This window comes from Pristiophorus japonicus, chromosome 2, assembly GCF_044704955.1.
Source record: "Pristiophorus japonicus isolate sPriJap1 chromosome 2, sPriJap1.hap1, whole genome shotgun sequence".
Taxonomy (NCBI): Eukaryota; Metazoa; Chordata; class Chondrichthyes; family Pristiophoridae; genus Pristiophorus; species Pristiophorus japonicus.
Window position 1 is genome coordinate 282,855,520 of NC_091978.1, and position 21,375 is coordinate 282,876,894.

At 42.1% G+C, this 21,375-nt stretch overlaps 1 protein-coding gene across 3 annotated transcripts in view; it reads left to right on the top strand.

Moving 5' to 3' along the window:
- The window catches only part of lrba (LPS-responsive vesicle trafficking, beach and anchor containing), a 1,157,354-nt gene that overhangs the window by 467,816 nt on the left and 668,163 nt on the right, over positions 1–21,375 (top strand). For all 3 annotated transcript variants that reach the window (XM_070871469.1, XM_070871472.1, XM_070871473.1), the window contains exon 35: positions 4,952–5,060. In XM_070871469.1, coding sequence (XP_070727570.1) covers positions 4,952–5,060 — 109 coding nt within the window. The remainder of the gene's footprint in view (positions 1–4,951; positions 5,061–21,375) is intronic.

The following is a 21,375-nucleotide window of genomic DNA, read 5'->3' on the forward strand; positions in this document are numbered from 1 at the left end:
CGTCCTCCTCACAGCTCACACCGCCATCCAGTTTAGTGTCATCTGCAAACTTGGAGATATTACACTCAATTCCTTCATCTAAATCGTTAATGTATATTGTAAATGCTGCTTTGCCAGCGATGCCCACATCCCAGAACAATTTTTTTTTTTCAATGGAGGGATTTGAACACACGGATGAGAATTTTTAAATGGAGGCATTCGGGGTCTGGTAACCAATGTAGGCCAATGAACACAGGAGTGATGGGTGACCGGATTTTAGTGCGAGTTGGGATACAGGCAACAGAGATTTGGCTGAGATTATTAAAGGGACATAGACTAAGTGGGCAAAAGTATGACAGATGGAGTTCAGTGTAGGGAAGTGGATCTGAGAGACAAATTGGAATATTTTCACAATGGTGCAAGACTAGGAGCTCTGGAGGAGCAAAGGGATTTAGGGGTCCATGTACATATCACTAAAATCAAGTGCACTAGTACAAAAAGTAATCAAAAAGGCTATTGAAATGTAGGCATTTATCTCCAGGATGTTGGAATACAAAAGTGGGGAAATGGTATGTCAGTTGTACAAAGCCTTGGTCGGACCTCATCTGAAGTACTGGTCAGGAAAGATACATTGGTGCAGCACAGGTTTAGCAGAATTATACCAGGGCTTAAAGGGTTAAATGATATGGTCAGGTTTGTATACACTTGGTCTGTCATCCCTTGAGTTTAGAAGGTTGAGGAATGATCAGATTGAGGCCCAACAGGTCGATGTCGGTGTTTATGCTCCATACGAGCCTTCTCCTACCATACTACAGCTTGCTCTATCCTTCTATTCCTTTCTCCCTCATGTATTTATCTAGCTTATCCTTAAAAGCATTTATACTATTCGCAGCCACCATTCCATGTGGAAGCGAGTTCCATATTCTCAACTCTGTCTGCAGAAAGAAGTTTTTCCTGAATTGCTTATTTGATTTTCTCATTACTGTCATATTCATGGCCCTTGGTTTTGGACTCTCCCACAAGTGAAAACTTGTTCTCTAAGTCTACCCTATCGAACACTTTTATAATTTTGAAGACCTCTTATCAGGTCACCTCTCCTTCCCCAGCCGTTCCTGATGATAAAACCCCTCAGTTCTAGTATCATCTGTCTTTTTTGGACTTTCTCCAGTGCTTCGATATCCTTTTTGTAATATGGAGAGCAGAACTGTGCACAGTACTCCAAACATGGTCTAACCAAGAATCTATATAAATTTAACACATGTTCACTGCTTTTGAATTCTATTCCTCTAGAAATGAACCCTTGCTCTTTGTGTAGCTTTGTTAACCTGTGTTGCTACTTTTAATGATTTGTGAATCTGTACTGCAAGGCCTGCTTCTACCCCATTTGGACTCTTATTTTCCAAGCAGTAGGTGGCCTGCTTATTCCTCCTTCCAAAATGCATCACCTCACATTTATTTATATTGAAATTAATTTTCCATTTGCATGCCCATTCTGCGTTTATTAATGTCTTCCTTTATTTTGTCAGTCATCCTCAGTATTAACTATACTTCCCAATTTGGTGTCATCCACTAATTTTGATACTGTACTTCTAATTCCGGAGTCCAAATCATTTATAAATCAATAGGGTAAATACAGAGACACTTTTTTTCTGGTGAGGAAACCAGAATAAGGAGATATAATAAAATTAGAGCTTCAACATTTAGAAGTGAAATCAGGAAACCCTTTTCATAAACTCTCTTCCCCAAAAGGTTATGAATGCTGAGTCAATTGAAATTTTCAAGACTGAGATTGATTTTTGTTAGCTAAGAGTATCAAGGGATATGGAGTAAAGACAGGTAAATGGAGTTGAAGTACAGATCAGCCATGATCTATTTGAATGGCTGAACAATCTCGAGGGGCTGAATTGCCTACTCTTGGCCAGTTGGGTGGGGATAACGGGGGCTCCTGTGTGTTTTCTTTCACGTGGGAATAATAAACAATTTTGTTTTTCACTTTGGATGAATATAAAACCCCACAGGCTTTGCTGTACAAAAAAATTTCATTGGCCACTGGGAGTAAAATGTTACCTTTTATGGAAATAATGATTGGTATAATTTGTACAGAAATACATCCGTATGAACTGCAATATTTTATCTTTACTAAGGCTATTTTGCCCTTTTGAGTGCTGCTGTTTTCTATGAAAAACACATTTTGGTCCCTTGAGAAGAGCCAGCTGAAGAAGTAACGATGCACTCCTAACTGACCTGTACAGCTTATTTCAGCTATATAGCCAGACAAGTTAAAATCATTCCATATTAAGGATTTAAGTATCATGCATTATGTTTTTAAGTAAATTGACCGCAGATCAAATGAGAAGTCTACGTATCATCCTTGGACCGAAGTTTATACAACAGCAACAACTTGTATTTATATAGTGCCTTTAACATAGTAAAATGTCCCAAGGCACTTCACAGGAGCGTTATCAAACAAAATTTGACACTGAGCCATATAAGGAGATATTAAGGCAGATGACAAAAAGCTTGGTCAAAGAGGTAGGTTTTAAGGAGTGCCTTAAAGGAGGAAAAAGAGGCGGAGAGGTTTAGAGAGGGAATCCCAGAACGTAAGGCCTTGGTATCTGAAGGCACGGCCATCAAGTATGAGCAATTAAAATCAGGGATGCTCAAGAGGCCAGGATTAGAGGAGCACAGCTATCTCAGAGGGCTGTGGGGCTGGAGCAGATTACAGAGGTAGGGAGAGGCAAGGCCATGGAGGGATTTGAAAATAAGAATGACAATTTTAAGATTGAGGTGTTGCTTAATCAGGAGCCAATGTAAGTCAGCAAGCACACAGGTGATGGGTGAACGGGACTTGGTGCAAGTTAGGACATGGGCAGTCGAGTTTTGGATTACCTCAAGTTTATGGAAGGTAGAATGTAGGAGGTCGGCCAGGAATGCATTGGGATAGTCAAATCTAGAAGTAACAAAGGCATAGATGAGGGTTTCAGCAGCAGATGAGCTAAGGCATGGGCGGAGTCGGGCTTTGTTCCCGAAGTGGAAATGGGCGGTCTTAGTGAAGGCATGGATACGTGGTCGGAAGCTCATTTCAGGGTAAAATGTGATACCAAGATTGTGATTGGTCTGGTTCAGCCTCCAACAGATGCAAGGGAGAGTGATTAAGTCTTGGGAACGGAGTTTGTAGTGGAGACCAAAGACAGTAGCTTCGGTCTTCCCAATATTCCAATATTTAGTTGGAAGAAACTTCTGCTCATCCAGTACTAAATATTGGACAAGCATTTTGACAGTTGAGAGACAGTGGAGGGGTCGATGGAGCTGGGTGTCGTCAGCGTACATGTGGAAACTGACACTGTGTTTTCGGATGATGTTGCTGAGGGGCAGCATGTAGATGAGAAATAGGAGGAGGCCAAGGATAGATCCTTGGGGGACATCAGAAGTAATGGTGTTGGAGCGGGAAGGGACACCATTGCAGGTGATTCTCTGGCTATGATTAGATTGATAAGGATGGAACCAGGCGAGTGCAGTTCTACCCAGCTGGATAACGGTGGCGAGGCGTTGGAGGAAGGTGGTGTGGTCAACCGTGTCAAAGGCTGCAGACAGGTTGAAAAGGATGAGGAGGGATAATTTACCTTTGTCACAATCACGTAGGATATAATTTGTGACTGATGAGAGCTGTTTCAGTACTGGGGCAGCAATAACCAGCAACTTTGTAATATCTGCCTCCATAAATACTAAGTCAGTTGGAGAAAATAGTTATTTGGCAGGAAATTCTGTATTGGCAGTTCAGAGATGAATGTTCAGAATAGCTATTCGGATAACTAATATTGTTACCGTAAAAAATAATTTTGGTAGTATTTGTGATAGTGCTGACAAACAGTTCTTGCATTGTGTGGATAATGATGTATTGTTTTGGTTTTGTAAATACTCCTTGTGAAATGAACCTGTGTTGGCCTGAGTCAATTCCTATTCCTCTTTTGGACCAAATGAAAAGTCTTCCTGATTCTTACGAGTGGAGAACTATTATTCATTGTGGTTTCTATACCAGAAAGCCATGTAGGCTGACATGCAGAATATGGTCAAGAGCAAAGATGAGGCAGAGGTCTTATTTCATAGATGAACACATCCTCAATCCCGCCCCCCCCCCCCCACCTCCCCCAAACCCACTGTCTTCACCAGTGGTCTTGTGTGCTTGGACAATGTGCTTGACCCAGGTAAATCTCCTTTTTAAAAATCCGTGTATTACAATTCCAGATGTGAATAATACTAAATTGAGACAGATGATAGAAATGAGTGAAAAGCAATACATTTGGGAAAAAATGACTTTTACAATTAAGTAATTTATTGATGCAGTATAATTACATTTTGTTATTAACACACGGAACCGTGCCAACATAAAACTAGCTTTTGAGATTGACTGCCATATCCCTGTTTATTTAATTTTGCGAGAGTATAAAAATGGATTCTCAAACTTTATAAATAATGGAGCTTATGGTGAAACTCCAACAGTTGGAAAGATTTATAAGTAAATTCTGTTTTGATGAACTGTCTTTTAAAATCGAAAGGTTTTTAAAATGTTGAATCCCAATTGAAAAGGATTGAAATTTATTGTTGGGCTTATTTTTCCTGTGAAAACAAGACTTAAGTTTTTTTTTGTGTGCTAATTTTTGCTCTTTTAATCAGATTTGTATCTAAACAATTGAAAAGTATTTAATTACGCAAATTATATTTAATATTCTCCTTGTATAAGCGTATTTGCGTCTGTTGTCTTTTTAAGATGAAAACACTTTTATGTACAGAATCTGTATGTCCTTGTGACTTTAAAAAAATATATATATATTTCCAGCCACAAGATAGAAGATTGTTGACAGAATTTTGCTTCTTTATTTTAAATGCCCAGGAATATTGAGTAAAAGTTCATATTTTTAAATTTTTAACACTTGAGAATGTGCTTCTGAGATGCATTTTTTTTCTTGCACAGACTGCTATGCCATACCATGAAAGACCACCTGGTGAGGGTAGCAAATGAGGCTGAGTTTATCCTGAGCAGACAGCGGGCAGAGGATATACATAGACATGCTGAGTTTGAGGTGAGCTGGGACTTGTTGGATACGTGCTATGTTTGGCCTTGGTTTAAAAAAAATACATACACAATTGCTCCACAGATGTGATGACTGGTCCTTTGCGGATTCAAAACTAAAATTAATAGTTTTCTTGGATAATTATTCCTCTCTCAATCTCAAGCCGAGCAGATGTAACAACTGTTCCGTGTTGATGACTTTGTAAATGTCGATATGGTGCTGTCATGAAAGGAAGTCACATTAATCCTGTTAATCTGTGATGGAAGAATGACTGGCATATTCTGTCTGGAACAATTGAGAGATATTGGTAATTAAATACAGATACTTTCAAGGAAATGCTGCAAGTATCGTTTCTGCAGGGGTTTTCTAATTCTCCCTTTATTTCTCCATTCTTTTCTTGGCTTTCTTTTCTATTCCACTCTTCTGCTCCATCTCTTGGATATATTTCTGACTTTGGCCAGTTAACCATGACAAATGCATACATGTTACTAATGCTATTTGTGACCTATTCCTGCGACCACAATATATTTTAAATTAAAAAATTGTTCAAGCACTACCAAGATCCCCTCTTGTTCTACATGTATGGAGGCAAGTTTTTAAACCAATTATTTATTTAATATGTAGATTATCTGAAATTATGATAGGTTGGAGCAGCTTAGAAGTGAAGCCTGAAGCAATGATGAACAATAATTGGAACAATATCTTATGAAGGATTAATATGGGCTCAATTTTCCCCAATCTCGTTTTCTGGCATATTGCCAGAGTTACGCCAGGTTTTCTAGGCCAGACATGCGGCAGAAATATTTTGTCAGATGCCGCGCAGCGTGTCCAATCTCCTCGGGGGGGGGGGGGGGGTGGAGCCTACTGTCTGCACCAAAAAACGAAGCCATACCTTCTGCGCATGCGCGGAAAAAAAAGTTACATTTTTGACATCGTTCCAATGGACGCACATGCTCAGTACAGCTCGGATTTGGCAATCGGCCATTTTTGAAGAGCCAGTTGTGTGTGTGAGAGCATTGGAAAAAATCACAGCTGGTTCAATACAAGATGCAACGCGGACCAAGAATTTCTTGCTGGTATAAGTGGAGGCACTAGTTACTGTGATTGAGAACAGATGGCAGGAGCTGGATACCAGCAGAGGTCACATAAAAGTTCCACCAAAAGAAATGAAGAAATGCTGGAACCAAGTGGCAGAAGATCACTGCGCAATGATGAACACCACGAGATCTGGAAGCCAGTGTAAAAAGAAATGGCAGGACCTTGGTCAAGTCGTTGGTGTAAGTAATATTTTCATTTATTCATTGCAATTCTAAATGTGACCAGCTGTATATGTCCCACCCAGCAGAAAGACACCCTCTCTAAAAAGTTGCATTTTCACCTTTGCAGAGGAAGGTGGCACATAACAAAAGGGAAAGAGGACAGGAGGAGGCCCGACAAATCTGCACCCACTGACCCCCTTGGAAGAGAAGGTCGCTGCTTTGATGGGTCCTGCCTGGAAGAAAGCAATCAGTACTGCACAAGCTGGGCCCACACTCGAGGGAGAGGGTAAGTCCTGCAAATTCATCATGGTCCTTCAAATCAGCCTGCTGCCTGGCCTGCGATACTCATGACACCCACCCTGCCCCCTCCTCTGCTGCTAACCATTTGACTGTTCTGTTATCCTTTGCAGAACTTGAGGCCAACCCTGACAATGCAGAAGATGATTCAGATGACGATGAGCCTGAAGAGAACATCTTCCAATCCAACGTTCCAGACCAAGAGCATAGGGGTGAGAGGGAGGGGATGGAGCTGGATGAAGCTTCCACTGTTGTACTGACTTTGGAGGAGATGCTGCTCATGGAGGTGCCAGCCCCTTCCGTGACAAGTGTTGGTGGTACATTCCATGGTTTCACACCTTCCGAGGTTGCGGGTCCCAATATTGGGCTGCAGCGAGGCATACCCAGGGCTCCACCGTCCGAGGCTGCAGGTCCCAGTGGGATGCAGCGAGCCACACCCAGGGTGAGGAGGGGAACGAGAGATCGACCATGCTCTCCTGAGATGCAGGATGTAACAGATATGGTTCAGATGATGCCATTGAGTGCGGAGAGCATTGACATTACCCGATCACTCCTGGACACCATCAGTGGGGTGAGTGATAAGGTAGCTGGACTGTCGGGAGAAGTAACAACACTCGCCAGGACCATCAGTGAGGGAGTAGTGGCCATGAGGGAGGGAATGTCAGAGGTAGTGCAAACCACGGCACTGGCCATGAGGGAGGGAGTGTCAGAGGTAGTGCAAACCACGACACTGGCATTGAGTGAGGGAATGTCAGAGGTAGGAGTAGCCATTAGGGAGGGATTGTTGCAGTCCGCTGAGACACTGTCAGGGTGCATAGGAATGGCATGTGTGAGTTAGCTGCTGCGATAAGGGAACACGTCCAGACCCCGCACCCATTAACAGAATCAACTGCCACCCCCACTGCAATCCCCATACCAGCCTCTGAAGAGCCCCAAGCCGGGCCTTCCACATTACCATCTGACCCCGCCCCTTCCCCCACATCAAGAAGTGCGCATTACCCGAGATGTTAGAAGGAATAAGCTTGGTACCAAGCCCAAAAACACTGCCACCGCCTGCGGCAGGGGTGGTGGGGAGTCTAAGACCAAGTGCAGCGGGCGGTCATAGACTAAGGGGGATGAGAAATGGGTGCAGCCTTTCTTTGGAGCTGTTGTTGTTATTATTGTTACTGTTGTAACTGTTCTCACATTAAAAGTTTTTTGTAAGTTATGTCAATTTTCAAGTTTATAAGTGATCTTACAGTTTTTAAGTGATCTTAAAGAGTGATACTAAAGTAAAGTTTGATACAAGAATAGTTTTATTACAGTAAAGTTAAGTACATTGTAAACTTTTGAATAAAATATATTTTACATTAAAACTGAATCATGTTCCATCAACACAACACAACATTATGGAACAGCTCCAAACAATAAACATGTCCACGTGGAATATTTTTCGCTGAGCCCTCAGGCATCAGTAAAGCGTTCATGGATGAGCTGTTGGCGCAAGGCTCGAGCAATTGTTAAAGGAGTACGATGGCCCGCCCTCCTCTGCCGTTGTGCTCCAGCCTCAGGCACTTGCATGACTTCATCATCATCCTCCTCCTCCTCCTCCTACTCGTCACCTGCATCTTCCACATCATTATCATCAGCCGCTCTCACCGCAGGTGGGTCTTCCACTACCAGGTGCCTCATGATGGCTAAGTTATGTAACATGCAGCACACAACAGTGAACTGACCGACAGGCTCGGGAATACAGCAAGTAGCCTCGGGAATAGTCCAGGCATCAGAAACGCTGTTTCAATTTGCCAATGGTCCTCTCAATGATGCTGCGCGTCACAATGTGCAACATGTTGTATTGACGGTCAGTTTCCGTCCGGGTTACGCATCGGGGCGTCATGAGCCAGGTGGCGAGGCTGTACCCTTTGCCTCCCAGTAGCCAGCTCTGTCCTTCTGGCTGCTGCTGAAACATGTCAGATATAACACTGTCGCATAGGATGAACGCATCATGGGTGCTGCCAGGGTATCTTGCATCGACTGACATGATGCGATGCATGTCGTCACACACGAGCTGCACATTAATGGAGTGGAAGCCTTTTCTATTCCTGTACATCTTGGAATCCTGCAAAGGTGCTCGCAAGGCGATGTGTGTACAATCAATGCAGCCCTGGGTAGCCAACAATCCTTGAGAAGCCCAAGGCCCTGTCATGGATTGCTTGGGCAGTCATGGGGAACCTGATGGTCATTCCTCTGCGCATACAGTGCAGCTGTGACCTGGCAAATGGAGACGTGTTGCATGCTGAGAGATAGCGTACACATCCCCATTTGTAGCTTGAAACGATCCGGAGGCATAGAATGAAAGTGCAGCTGTAACCTTCACTTCTGTGTGTTGTGTAACGAGAGAGGATTAATTAGCAATCTTGTTGTGCGAGGCCCCTTGGGGAAGGGTGACCATAATATGGTAGAATTCTTCATTAAGATGGAGAGTGACACAGTCAATTCAGAGACTAGGGTCCTGAATTTAAAGAGAGGTAACTTCGATGATATGAGACGTGAATTCGCTAGGATAGACTGGCGTATGATACTTAAAGGGTTGACGGTGGATAGGCAATGGCAGACATTTAAAGATCACATGGATGAATTTTAACAATTGTATATCCCTGTCTGGCGTAAAAATAAAAGGGGCAGGTGGCTCAGCCATGGCTAACAAGGGAAATTAGGGATAGTGTTAAATCCAAGGAAGAGGCATATAAATTGGCCAAAAAAGCAGCAAACCTGAGGACTGGGAGAAATTTAAAATTCAGCAGAGGAGCACAAAGGGTTTAATTATGAGAGGGAAAATAAAGTATGAGAGTAAACTTGCAGGGAACATAAAAATTGACTGCAAAAGCTTCTATAGATATGTGAATAGAAAAAGATTAGTGAAGACAAATGTTACGTCCCTTGCAGTCAGAATCAGATGAATTTATAATGGGGAACAAAGAAATTGCAGACCAATTGAACAAATATTTCGATTCAGTCTTCACTCAGGAAGACACAAATAACCTTCCGGAAATACTCGGGGACCGAGGGTCCAGCGAGAAGGAGGAAATGAAAGAAATACTTATTAGTCAGGAAATTGTGTTAGGGAAATTGATGGGACTGGAGGCCGATAAATCCCCAGGGCTTGACAGTCTGCATCCCAGAATACTTAAGGAAATGGCCCTAGAAATAGTGGATGCATTGGTGGTCATTTTCCAACATTCTATAGACTCTGGATCAGTTCCTATGGATGTAACCCCACATTTTAAAAAATGAGGGAGAGAGAAAACAGGGAATTATAGACCAGTTAACCTGACATCGGTAGTGGGGAAAATGTTGGAATCAGTTATTAAAGATGTAATAGCAGCGCATTTGGAAAGCAGTGACAGGATCGGTCCAAGTCAACATGGATTTATGAAAGGGAAATCATGCTTGACAAATTTTCTAGAATTTATTGAGGATGTAACTAGTAGAGTGGACAGGGGAAAACCGGTGGATGTGGTGTATTTGGACTTTCAAAAGGCTTTTGACAAGGTCCCACACAAGAGATTAGTATGCAAAATTAAAGCACATGGTGATGGGGGTAATGTATTGACGTGGATAGAGAACTGGTTGGCAGACAGGAAGCAAAGAGTAGGAATAAACGAGTCCTTTTCAGAATGGCAGGCAGTGACTAGTGGGGTACCGCAAGGTTCAGTGCTGGGACCCCAGCTCTTTACAATATACATTAATGATTCAGATGAAGAAATTGAATGTAATATCTTCAAGTTTGCAGATGACACTAAGCTAGGTGGCAGTGTGAGCTGTGAGGTGGATGCTAAGAGGCTGTAGGGTAGGGTGACTTGGACAGGTTAGATGAGTGGGCAAGTGCATGGCAGATGCATTATAATGTAGATAAATGTGAGGTTATCCGCTTTTGGTGGCAAAAACAGGAAGGCAGAATATTATCTGAATGGTGACAGATTAGGAAAAGGGGAGGTGCAACGAGACTTGGGTGTCATGATACATCAGTCATTGAAAGTTGGCATGCAGGTACAGTAGGCGGTGAAGAAGGCAAATGGCATGTTGGCCTTCATAGCGAGAGGGTTTGAGTATCGGAGCAGGGAGGTCTTACTGCAGTTGTACAGGGCCTTGGTGAGGCCACACCTTGCATATTGTGTACAGTTTTGGTCTCCGAATCTGAGGAAGGACATTCTTGCTAATGAGGGAGTGCAGCGAAGGTTCACCAGACTGATTCCTGGAATGGCAGGACTGACATATGAAGAAAGACTGGATCGACTAGGCTTATATTGACTGGAATTTAGAAGAATGAGAGGGGATCTCATCGAAACATAAAATTCTGACCAGATTGGACAGGTTAGATGCAGGAAGAATGTTCCCAATGTTGGGGAAATCCAGAACCAGGGGTCACAGTCTAAGGGTAAGGGGTAAGCCATTTAGGACCGAGATGAGGAGAAACTTCTTTACTCAGAGAATTATGAACCTGTGGAATTCTCTACCACAGAAAATTGTTGAGACCAATTCGTTAGATATATTCAAAAGGGAGTTAGGTGTGGCCCTTACAGCTAAAGGGATCAAGGTCTATGGAGAGAAAGCAGGAATGGGGTACTAAAGTTGCATGATCAGCCATGATCATATTGAATGGTAGTGCAGGCTCGAAGGGCCGAATGGCCTACTCCTGCACCTATTTTCTATGTTTCAACTGACAAAGCAGTCCACCTGACGCTTCTTGGCTGCAGGTCTGGTTTCACCAACTCACAGACATCTTCTTTGCGACAGCCTTCCGACACAGTCTGTATCACTCAGGTGCAGGTACGAACGCCTGTCTCGATATACCCGAGATGGGTAAGGCCTCTTGCCCAGCACCCTATGGGCTCTGATGTTCCTGATGCGATGAGCTCCAATCAATTGTCTCCTACGTAGCACATGATGCAGAAGGATCGCACAAGGTATGTCATTGTCCGTATTGCCCCCGTACTTAAAATTAAACTTTCAAAGAAGATCAAAATGGCAGAAAAGCAAGCAGCACAGGTTTGCAGTTCTCTTTCTCCCCAAGGTCTGTATGGATGGACCACACACAAAGATCTTGTGACTTCTCCCTCCCTCCCCGCGCTACAAGCCGTAAGGTCAGCTCTCTCCCTCTCCCTCCCCGGGCTACAAGCCATAAGATCAGCTATCCCTCCCTCCTCTCTCCTCTCCTCTCTCCTCTCTACCCCCGCCCCCCCCCCGTGGCTTTTTTGTAGCCGAACCCTAAGCCGCTGTGTCTGGGTGCGAGGCTGATTCTGCCGGCCAAAACTACAACCCTCTAGGCCGTCTTCAAGCTGTTCGGTGGTGGTGTGGGAGTGATTAAAAATAGAGAAAACTTGTGAAATCCAACAAATTTACACTTCTACGTTGACAAGTAAAAAAAAAAAGTTGAACTTCATTATTGATGTTGACAGTGTTCTTGACTCCCTCCAAAATCTTTGATTTAAAAACAGTGACATCTTTCAAGCGCAGATTTGTGAATGTGCAGTGGTTTCTTAACTCACCAGAAGGTTTTTTGGGAGTGGCCAGATACGCCAACGAAATGGAGAAAAATGTTGGCCAAACTGCGAACAATTGAAAAAACTGGCGCAGACATGAGGGAACCTTTGAGGTGAAAAAAAACTGGCCTTGAAAAATCGTAACTAAGTCCGTTACGCCGGCGCAGATCGCAGGGGGAAAGTTTGGAAAAGAAAATAGGCCAAAAATTTAACTCTGCTCCAAAAAAAACCAGCCTACTCCAAAAAAAATGGCGCAAATCAATAGGGAAAATTGAGCTCATTATTGTGTTTGTAAAAATTTGCGTTAGAAAGTACACATGTGATGTGTGTTCTGCTTCAGGCGCACAAGCTATTTAAAAACATTTTTTGCATTAGTTCCTGCAGTATTGTTTTTCTGTTAAATCCTTGTGGCACCAGATATTCATTACAGTCGCCTGTATGTGGTATAAGAATGAGCCACATAACAATTGTGAAGAATCACAATGTGATAGTTTTGATGGTATGATATTAATATGAATCTCCCTTCTCACTTACTGCAAAAAGAGGAAAACAGAAAATACTAGAAATACATACAGGTCTGTCACCATTCAAAAATGTTGGTTACTGTTTCAGATAGAGAATGTTTCTTTGAACTGAAATTGGAAGTCAGGTAGACCCCATTTATAGAATGGACCAAAATCAAGAGGGAAGCACAAAAGGTGAAGGTCGCAAGTCAGATATGCAAACTGCTACTTTAAAAAAAAATAAGAGGAGAGGTTCTGCTTTTGGCGCAATCAGGAGATTGCACCCAACATGCACTCGAAATTGCACTGGTTAGGTTAGAGTTCAAGTTTCCGACAAATGTTAACATAATCATAAACTTATTATCTTCCATGAACTAGCGCAATCGGACAGCATAATAGAACATAATCATTTATTTTTTCTTTCCATTAAAAAGTATTTATTGATATATTTAAGAGTTGTAACTGGTCAACTTTTATTAATACAGCTGAAAATGGGTTTATCACAAAAAATAAGCATTTTTAATAAATGTCCAGTCCTCCACCTGTGAGTAACCTGATGACTTAAAAAACTGAAATGAACCATTTACTACTTTCACTAGTCAGTTTCTTAGTAAATTAAATATTTTTTGTTGTGAAAAAACTTTAAAAACAAGCTTACAAGTGCCTGTGTGCCTAAGAAACTTAGTGTAATTTCAAGAACCTTCCCTAAGCAGCACAATTGTTAGAAGCTTGCAATTTTGTCCAGGGTCGTGGCCAGTTTTGTGGGCAGGGCCTGTATTAGGCAAATTGAATATTGAACTAGCATAAAAGGTCATGAAATATCTAATGTGCATGGTTTGGGGGCATAATGCATTTAAAACTTCCTGATCTTTTGCGTGATTTGGCCGATTCCACAATTATTGTACTGATATTACTGGGGTAAAGGAGCAGAAACTCTATCCCAAATACTGAATTACTAAGAACTTTTTTTTAAGGCTAGAAAGAGGTGAAATGTGCTGAACGAAATACTAAGGCAATTTCACTCAGGCTCTGAAGAAATGTTTGAAAGCAAAATGGTTGAATGAAACAAAGCAATAATGTGATGTATGAATTGGTAAGGAAAAAGAGGTAATGGCTAAGGTCAGAAGTTACTGAAGTGCATGCCCAGATCATAAGCCTGCACAGTCTTTCCTGTTCAGTTCTGAGGAAGGGTCTGTACTCAAAATGTTCACCTATCTTTTCAGTATGAGGGTCCTGTGTTTCCAGCATTTTCTGGCTTTTGTGTCTGCTTTTTTTTTAAACCATAAAAAATAAAAAAATCTCCCCCCCCCCCCGCCTTCTCTGTTAGCAAGCTTTTGATTTGTCTTCAAGCCTTGCCTGAGTTGCATTGAATTTTTGATGTGTTCCTTGTAAACAGTATTTTAAAAATCCAGCTACTTGTGAGCTTTTTTGGGACTCTATGGACGTTCTGAATTCTCCTCTTTTACAATGAACATGATGTTCATCTGCTTCAGATTTTCTAATGTGACTCACTGTGATTGTCTCATGATCTTGCAGATTGTATTGGCAGGTAACTAAGCCTAAGAAATGAACACACTTCTGGTTTAAATGGAGAAGTCAAGGTCTATTGTTCGTTGTGCAGGGCACCACCAAAGTTAAAAGAGTAAGAGGAGGGAAAGGTGAGGAAAATTGAGAGGTTAGGTGATGCCAAGCTTGAGTTTTAAAAGGCTCTAGATTGTATGAGGAAGGGAAGACTGAAGGATTCCAGCATTTCACAGTATTGAAGCCCTTGGAAAAAACTTTGAATAGGCGATGGTGCAATAAATCTTGATTTGAACATAGTGAAAATGTAAGGAACAGGAAGAGGATGTAAAAATTGCAAATTTGGAACTTGCAAGGAACAAGAACAAAGCTCAGAAGAACAGTGGGGTAGGAATAGTGATGAACTGGAGAGAAAATGAGAGACCAGAAAGGCTGTGATTGGAAGCTAGAAGAAAGGCTAAAGACAAGTCTAGAAAGATCACCTGTCAAATGTTCAGTATTTTCTTAGAATGTATTCATGGATGTGGAAAAAGATCCTTCCAAGATATAAGAGTAGTATTCAAGTCTTAAATGGATTTGAACTTTTTATTGAATTGAGTTTTGCTAAAGAATCGTTTGACATGACAGAGGAAACCAAACTTATTGGAGATGATGTGCAGGTTCCTTCAGAAGAGAACGTTGTCAGATGGAGGAGTAAGGATGCAGCCAGCAAAGATAATTCATTATAGATATTGGTGAGACTTAATGGAGACATAAACTGTGTCTTTGAAGAATTGAAAAGCAAGATATTCATAGCCTTATTGAAGCGCATGCAAGAGATTTAGATGTAGTGATTCAACCCCTGCATTGAAAAAGGAATGAAGGTTGTGTGCAGAGAATATGAAGAAAGTTGATGAATATAGAATAGAATCATCAGTAAAAGAGTAGAAAAGGTTGGATGCGATCATTGATATAGTGAAGTAGCAGAGCTCTAGGGAACCTGAATTGATGGAAAATAGATGAGGATGTGTAAAGCACTTTGAGATGTTCGGTGGTTGTGAAAGGCGCTATATAAATCCAAGTCTTTTCTTTAATTTAGCAATATAATTCAACATTCTGTTTTCTTTATTGATTGCTGCGCTAGATGACTGGACATAGTCGTTGAGTCTATCACTCCCAGATCTGCTCGCCTTTACCCAAGCTAGTTCAATACCATTCATTAAGTAAGTAACTTTGCCCCCTTCTTTTTCTTTCAATGTATAAGACCTTGCACCTATCTATTTAATTTCAACTGCCACCCACTTTCAAATATTGTCTAGGACCTTCTAGAACTCCTTGGCTATGTCTTCAGAATCTGCTCCAGCTACACCACCTGCCCCCCCCCAATTCCACCTTTAGTTTGGTTATCTTTAAATTTGATCAATTTAGATTGGGTTTCTGCATCCAAATTACTTGTATAGATCAGAAACAGAAGGGACTCCAGCATTGATTCTTCGGCACTCTATATAGTGTACTTGCTAACTTTGACAATTTACATGAACTGATACCTTTTTACTTCCATGCTTTCAATCAATTCCTTATCCGCATCCCAAATTTTATCTATGTTACCCACTACCTTAAGCTTGTACAGCAGCTATTCATGTAGAGCTATATCCAAGGCCTTTTGGAAATGCAGTTAGGCTAAATCTTTCCACTGTTGAGTTTGTGTTGTCACTTCCGCCCCCCTCCCCCCAAAAAAAAGTCAAGGAGATTGGCCAGGTAGAATCTCCCCATTCTGAGAGTGTTCTTTGCAACACAAGGTTATTTTTATATAGGCAATCCTCAAGTTTGTCCCTAATGATTGATTCCATTATTTTGCCAATTGAGATCTGTAATTGTTTGTCACCGGTCTTGAAAATAGGTAAGACAATTGTATCTTCTGTGAAATCTGCAAAGTGTTGGTCATCATCATGATGGAATCTTGGGACCTATAATGCTAATGCCACTTGCCTCTGAATGCTACAACTCCCCAGGCTCATTGGCTGCTCTTTGCAGCCTGGAAACCAGTAGGTCACTTTTTGAAGTGCTCATTACGCTTATACTATATCTACTTTAAAAATGGTTTGGTAGGAAGAATAAAAAAACGGAATATTTTTTAAATGGTGAGCAAGTATCAAATGTTGGTGTTCAGGGAGATTAAGGTGTTCTCATACAGGAAACACAAAGTTAGCATGCAGGTACAGCAAGCAATCAGGAAGGAAAATGGCATGATGACCATTATTGCAAGGGGGTTGGGATACAAGAGTAAAGAAGTTTTACTACAATTGTACAGGGCTTTGGTGAGACTGCACCGGAGTACTGTGCACAGTTTTGGTCTCTTTATCTGAGAAAGGACATACATGCCTTAGAGCCAGTTCTACAAAGGGCCAATAGATTGGTCCCTGGGATGAGAAGTTTGTCCTATGAGAAGAGATTGAGTAGATTGGGCATATACTCTCTGGAGTTGAGAAGAATGAGAGGTGATCTCATTGAAACATATAAGATTCTAAGGGGGATTGACAGGGTAGATGCTGAGAGGTTGTTTCCCCTGGCTGGAGAGTCTATAACTAGGGGGCACAGTCTCAGAATAAGGGGTCGTCCATTTAAGACTGAGATAAGGGGGAATTATTTCATTGAAGGTTGTGAATCTTTAGAATTCTCTGCCTTAAATGGCTGTGAATGCTGAGAAAGATAGATTTTTGGACTCTAGGTGAATCAAGGCATTTGGGGATTGGGCGGCGGGAAAGTGGAGTTGAGATTGAAGATCAGCCATGATTCTATTGAATGGCGGAACAGGCTCGAAGAGCCTTATAGCCTTCTCCTGCTCTTAATTCTTATGTTCTTGTGTTCTAGCGTTATGAGTGCTTTAAAGACTAAACAGCAGCTGCAAAGAGCAGATAGCAAACCTGAAGGTTCGCAGTCAAAAGGCTAGAAGGGGAAAGGTTGATAGGTGGGTGAAGTAGGCTGAGAGAAAGTAAGAAGAGAAGGCAAAGGGTGACTGGAGAAAAAGAGGTAGGGGGAAATGGCTGATGAGGGGGAAGGGTGTTGCGGTTGAGATAAGGATGAATGGAGGGGCGGGGATGGAGAAGACAAACTGAGGGGTGAGGAGGAGGGAAACATTCAGGGAAGTGAGGAGCAACAGTGAAGGGAGAGGAAAATGGAGAGAGGAAAAAGAAGGCCAGGGGCACTATTAAGGGCAGAGTAGAAAGAAATGGTAAGGGAGATGAGCGACAGTAAAGAGGAGAAGGCGAGGGCAAGGGTGAGAGGATGGGGAGCTAAAAGGGTGGACAAAAGGTGATAGGCGGAAGAATGGAAGGAGAACAGAAGAGAATGAGTGCAAGGAGCGAAACATTTTTGAGAACTCGAGGTGGAAGGGCATCGTGAGCCCTGATAAGATGCACATCAGAGAATGAATAACACAAGAGACAGCAAGCAGCATAGGACAGTGGCAGGTGAGGAGTTAGGGACGTGGCCGATGAAGGGCTAGATTGTGACAACATTGATGTGCTATGAATAGCGGAGATAGGAACACATGGGGAAAGGAAATGGGAACGTGGAGGAAAGTGAGACACATCCAGCAACACAAAGATGGCAGAGAGAGGTAAGACAACATATCCAATGGCTTGGCAACATCTGGATCGATCCAGTGGTAACAAATTTTATGGTTTGGGAATTTTACTTAAATTTAAGAGAGCTGAAGGGGAATTTCACTGAACTTTGTGAGAGAGAATGAGAAGTCCAGATGGGGATGAGAAAGGAGATAAAGAAGTTCAGACGTGGGTGCGGAGATAGGAACAAGTTCAGGCATAGGAAGGAAGAGGGAAGAAGTTCGGATGCAGAATAAAGTTCAGATAGATAGAGAGAGAGAGAGAGAACTTCAGACACAAGGAGAGCAGAAACAGACATTCAGGCAAATGTGGAGGTGGGCATACTAGTCCTTTTCTGCATGGGATTTTCAACTTCATTTCCTTCATCAATTGGAAGAATCGTATCTGGCTCAACCTGTAGGTCCATCTTGCCTGTACCTGCTCTTCACTAAAGCAATCCAACCATAGCTCCCTCACCATAGCCCTGCATCTAATTATTTTTCAAATATGTATCTATTTTCCCTTAAAAGAACCAGTGTTCTCTGCCTCAACTCTGGAAGTCAAAGCATTCCATGCTTCAACAGCTGTGTAAAAATATTTCTCCTAACAATTATAAATTGATTCCCCAACCAGAAGAAACAGTCTTCCCATATTTGCTCCATTAAAGCTCTTAATTTTTAAAAACATTTAATAAATCTTTTTTTTAGCCTTTTCTGCCCCAGTGGAGAAAGTCCCAATGGAGTTGAAGTTGCGGCCGTAGGCGCCTCGCAAGTTCCGGGTGTAGGCATGCACTGAGCATGCGGCAAAACCCAGAACTTGCAATCTGGCGGAGAATTGGGCTATTTGTCCTACGTCTGCCCAGCAAATGCCCGTGAAATTCTTGTTGTGCCTGCTTTTACCAGCATAAGAGTTTAAAAAAAAAATAGAAAAATATATTTTTTTTCATTATTTATGTATTAAAATCCCTGTCCTTTAAGGCAAGTTTATTTTTAGCTCTGTTAAAACATTTTTTTTCATTAAAAATATATTTTTTTTAAATATTTAATTAAATGTCATATTAATTCTTTTTAAATCTGTAATTTAAAAAAAAATGTATTTCATGGTTTTGTGTATTTTTGCGGGTGCAGTTTGAACCTCCCTTATCCGGAACCTTCAGGACCTGGCCTGTTCTGGATAAGGGATTTTTCCAGACGAGGGGTGGTCACGTTAAATTGGATGGTACAGGTACTGAGCAAGGGGATATCGGGGCTGGCTAGCTTAGGGCTGGGAGTGTGGCAGAGAGATCTTGGGGGGGGGGAGGGGGTCAGTGGATCGCGGGGTCAGGCCAGCGATTGCAGGAGTTGGTAGCGAGGAAGGACTTCAATTTGTTCATGTCGGAGTTCTGCTCAAGTGCCACCTGGTGGCCAAGAATGGTACTCGACGAGGGGTGGTTCCGGATAAGGGAGTTCTGGATAAGGGAAGTTCAACCTGTATTCCCAATCATACTTATGGCAGCTCCGTAAAAACGGAACTCACCATTAAGTATGAATGGGGATCCCGCTACTTTGGTTGGGCTGGTCCACGTGATTCATGGGGCACTTGCGAGCCGCATGCGCCCCTGTGATATGCGGGCCTCTATGCAGGCCTATGGGTAGAGGCCCAGGACTGCAATTGGTAGATTTTTTGCAGGTCGGTGGCATCCGCCCGCAGGAAGCCTCCAACCGCAAATTCTACCCCAATATCTTGTGTCTCCTCATAACAGAGAGAAATGGAGATAGAAGTTTGGGGAGAAAAATTTTGATCAGATTTGCAAAAAAATAGTTTAGAACCATCGAGGGAGAGAGAATTGAATAGAGACTTGGAGATAGAAAGATGTAGATACATAAAGAGAGAAAAGAATCAGACACGAGGAAAAAGAAAATTTCAAACCAATAGGGTGATTGGGGGTACAGGTGAAGCAGGGGAACATCAGAAGAGAGAAAAGGGCACAGATACTGGTAGAGGGAGAGAAAATGGCATCGATATATGGTGGGAATTTCAGCTGATGGTAGACACAGAACTAAAGGTAGAGAGAAATAGAAGAAACATGCATGTAGGATTAGAGAGAAGAGAAATGCATAATGGGTTATATATGTATGGAGAGAGACCCATAGCCGACACAAGGGCAGTGATTGGTTTTGTTTATTTACTGCCATTGTGTGTGGAGGTGCCCATGAGGATGTCCTTACAAAAGATGAAAATAAAATCATTTTCTCAAGAGCTTCAAAATTTTGCTCTAGCAGAATTAGGTGTGTCAACCCATGTACATCATTCATTACTAAATACCTTGAGTTACACACTGCTTGGGGAATTTTCTACACTCCCATCAGCACATAGCGATGTTATTGAAATTAATCTATTGTAATGGGCACCAACAACTGGAGGTGGATCCTGGGTGAAACAAGAAACCACAGCAAATGATCATCGGCCATTCAGTATGGGGAAATATTGTCATGGAACACAGGAGCTGGAATGATGAGAAAATGGCTGGATTGGTGATAACGGGTACCAGGTGCAATCTCCTCGGAGTGCAAAATTAACAACTAGGAATCTAATTAAAATGAAAACCAGCTAGAAATTCAATTTGTTTAATGTTTTACAGAGATTTTAAATGTAACTAATTTTTGATTGGGGAAGAGAAGTAATCAGCATAACTGAGTCCAAAAACTTAGTGGCAGAATCTCAGTAAACTTCAAAATACTGGAAAATGCAACAAAAAGCTGTCAAAAATATTATTTTCTTTTGGGTGGTATGCCCCCATAATAAATATATAAACGCACTACTGCAAAAATTACACTTTGGTATACTTCACTTTTCCCCCTTCAACACAGTTGATGGAATATTGATGATCGAGATATCTTAAAGACAAATTCATGTCCCACTGCATTCCCATTGTAATAAATTCTTGGTATGTATTTATACTGCCTGTTCAGTATTCCGGGCCCAAATTTGGCCCTTCGGTTTTTTCGGTGCACCTCCGAGCCCCCTGCTGACATTTAACCTCAGAAGCAAAGCCCCAAAAAATCTCTGTGATCATGGCCGATTCTCGGGCAGTCTGTGGAGCTGGCGTGGCGCAGAAGAAAGAGGGGGGCGGAGCTGAAAACAGTGCCGGGACCTCTTCACATCCGCGCTAGAGTCTGCGCACATGTGCAGTCGCTCCTGGCAGGCCGTTTCGGCAAACGCGCACTGCAGGCTGTGTGGGAGGGGCCGAAGCACACTGTCCCTAGCCCTGGCCGACTGGGCTCCCTCATCGGCGGTCAGCTGCGTTTCCTAATGTAGGAGTTCTGTCTTTTATTTGTTACTTACTGATTGATTTTGGTACTTTAGGTGCAGAGTTCCTTCTATTTTTTTATTTGTTATTTATTGATTGCTTATTACTTTGGTCTTTGTGTCTTCGGTGCAGGGTTCCTTCTATTTTTTTATTTTTTATTTATTGATTGCTTATTACTTTGGTCTTGGTGTCTTAGGTGCAGGGTTCCTTCTATTTTTTTATTTGTTATTTATTGATTGCTTATTACTTTGGTCTTGGTGTCTTCGGTGCAGGGTTCCTTCTATTTTTTTTATTTTTTATTTATTGATTGCTTATTACTTTGGTCTTGGTGTCTTAGGTGCAGGGTTCC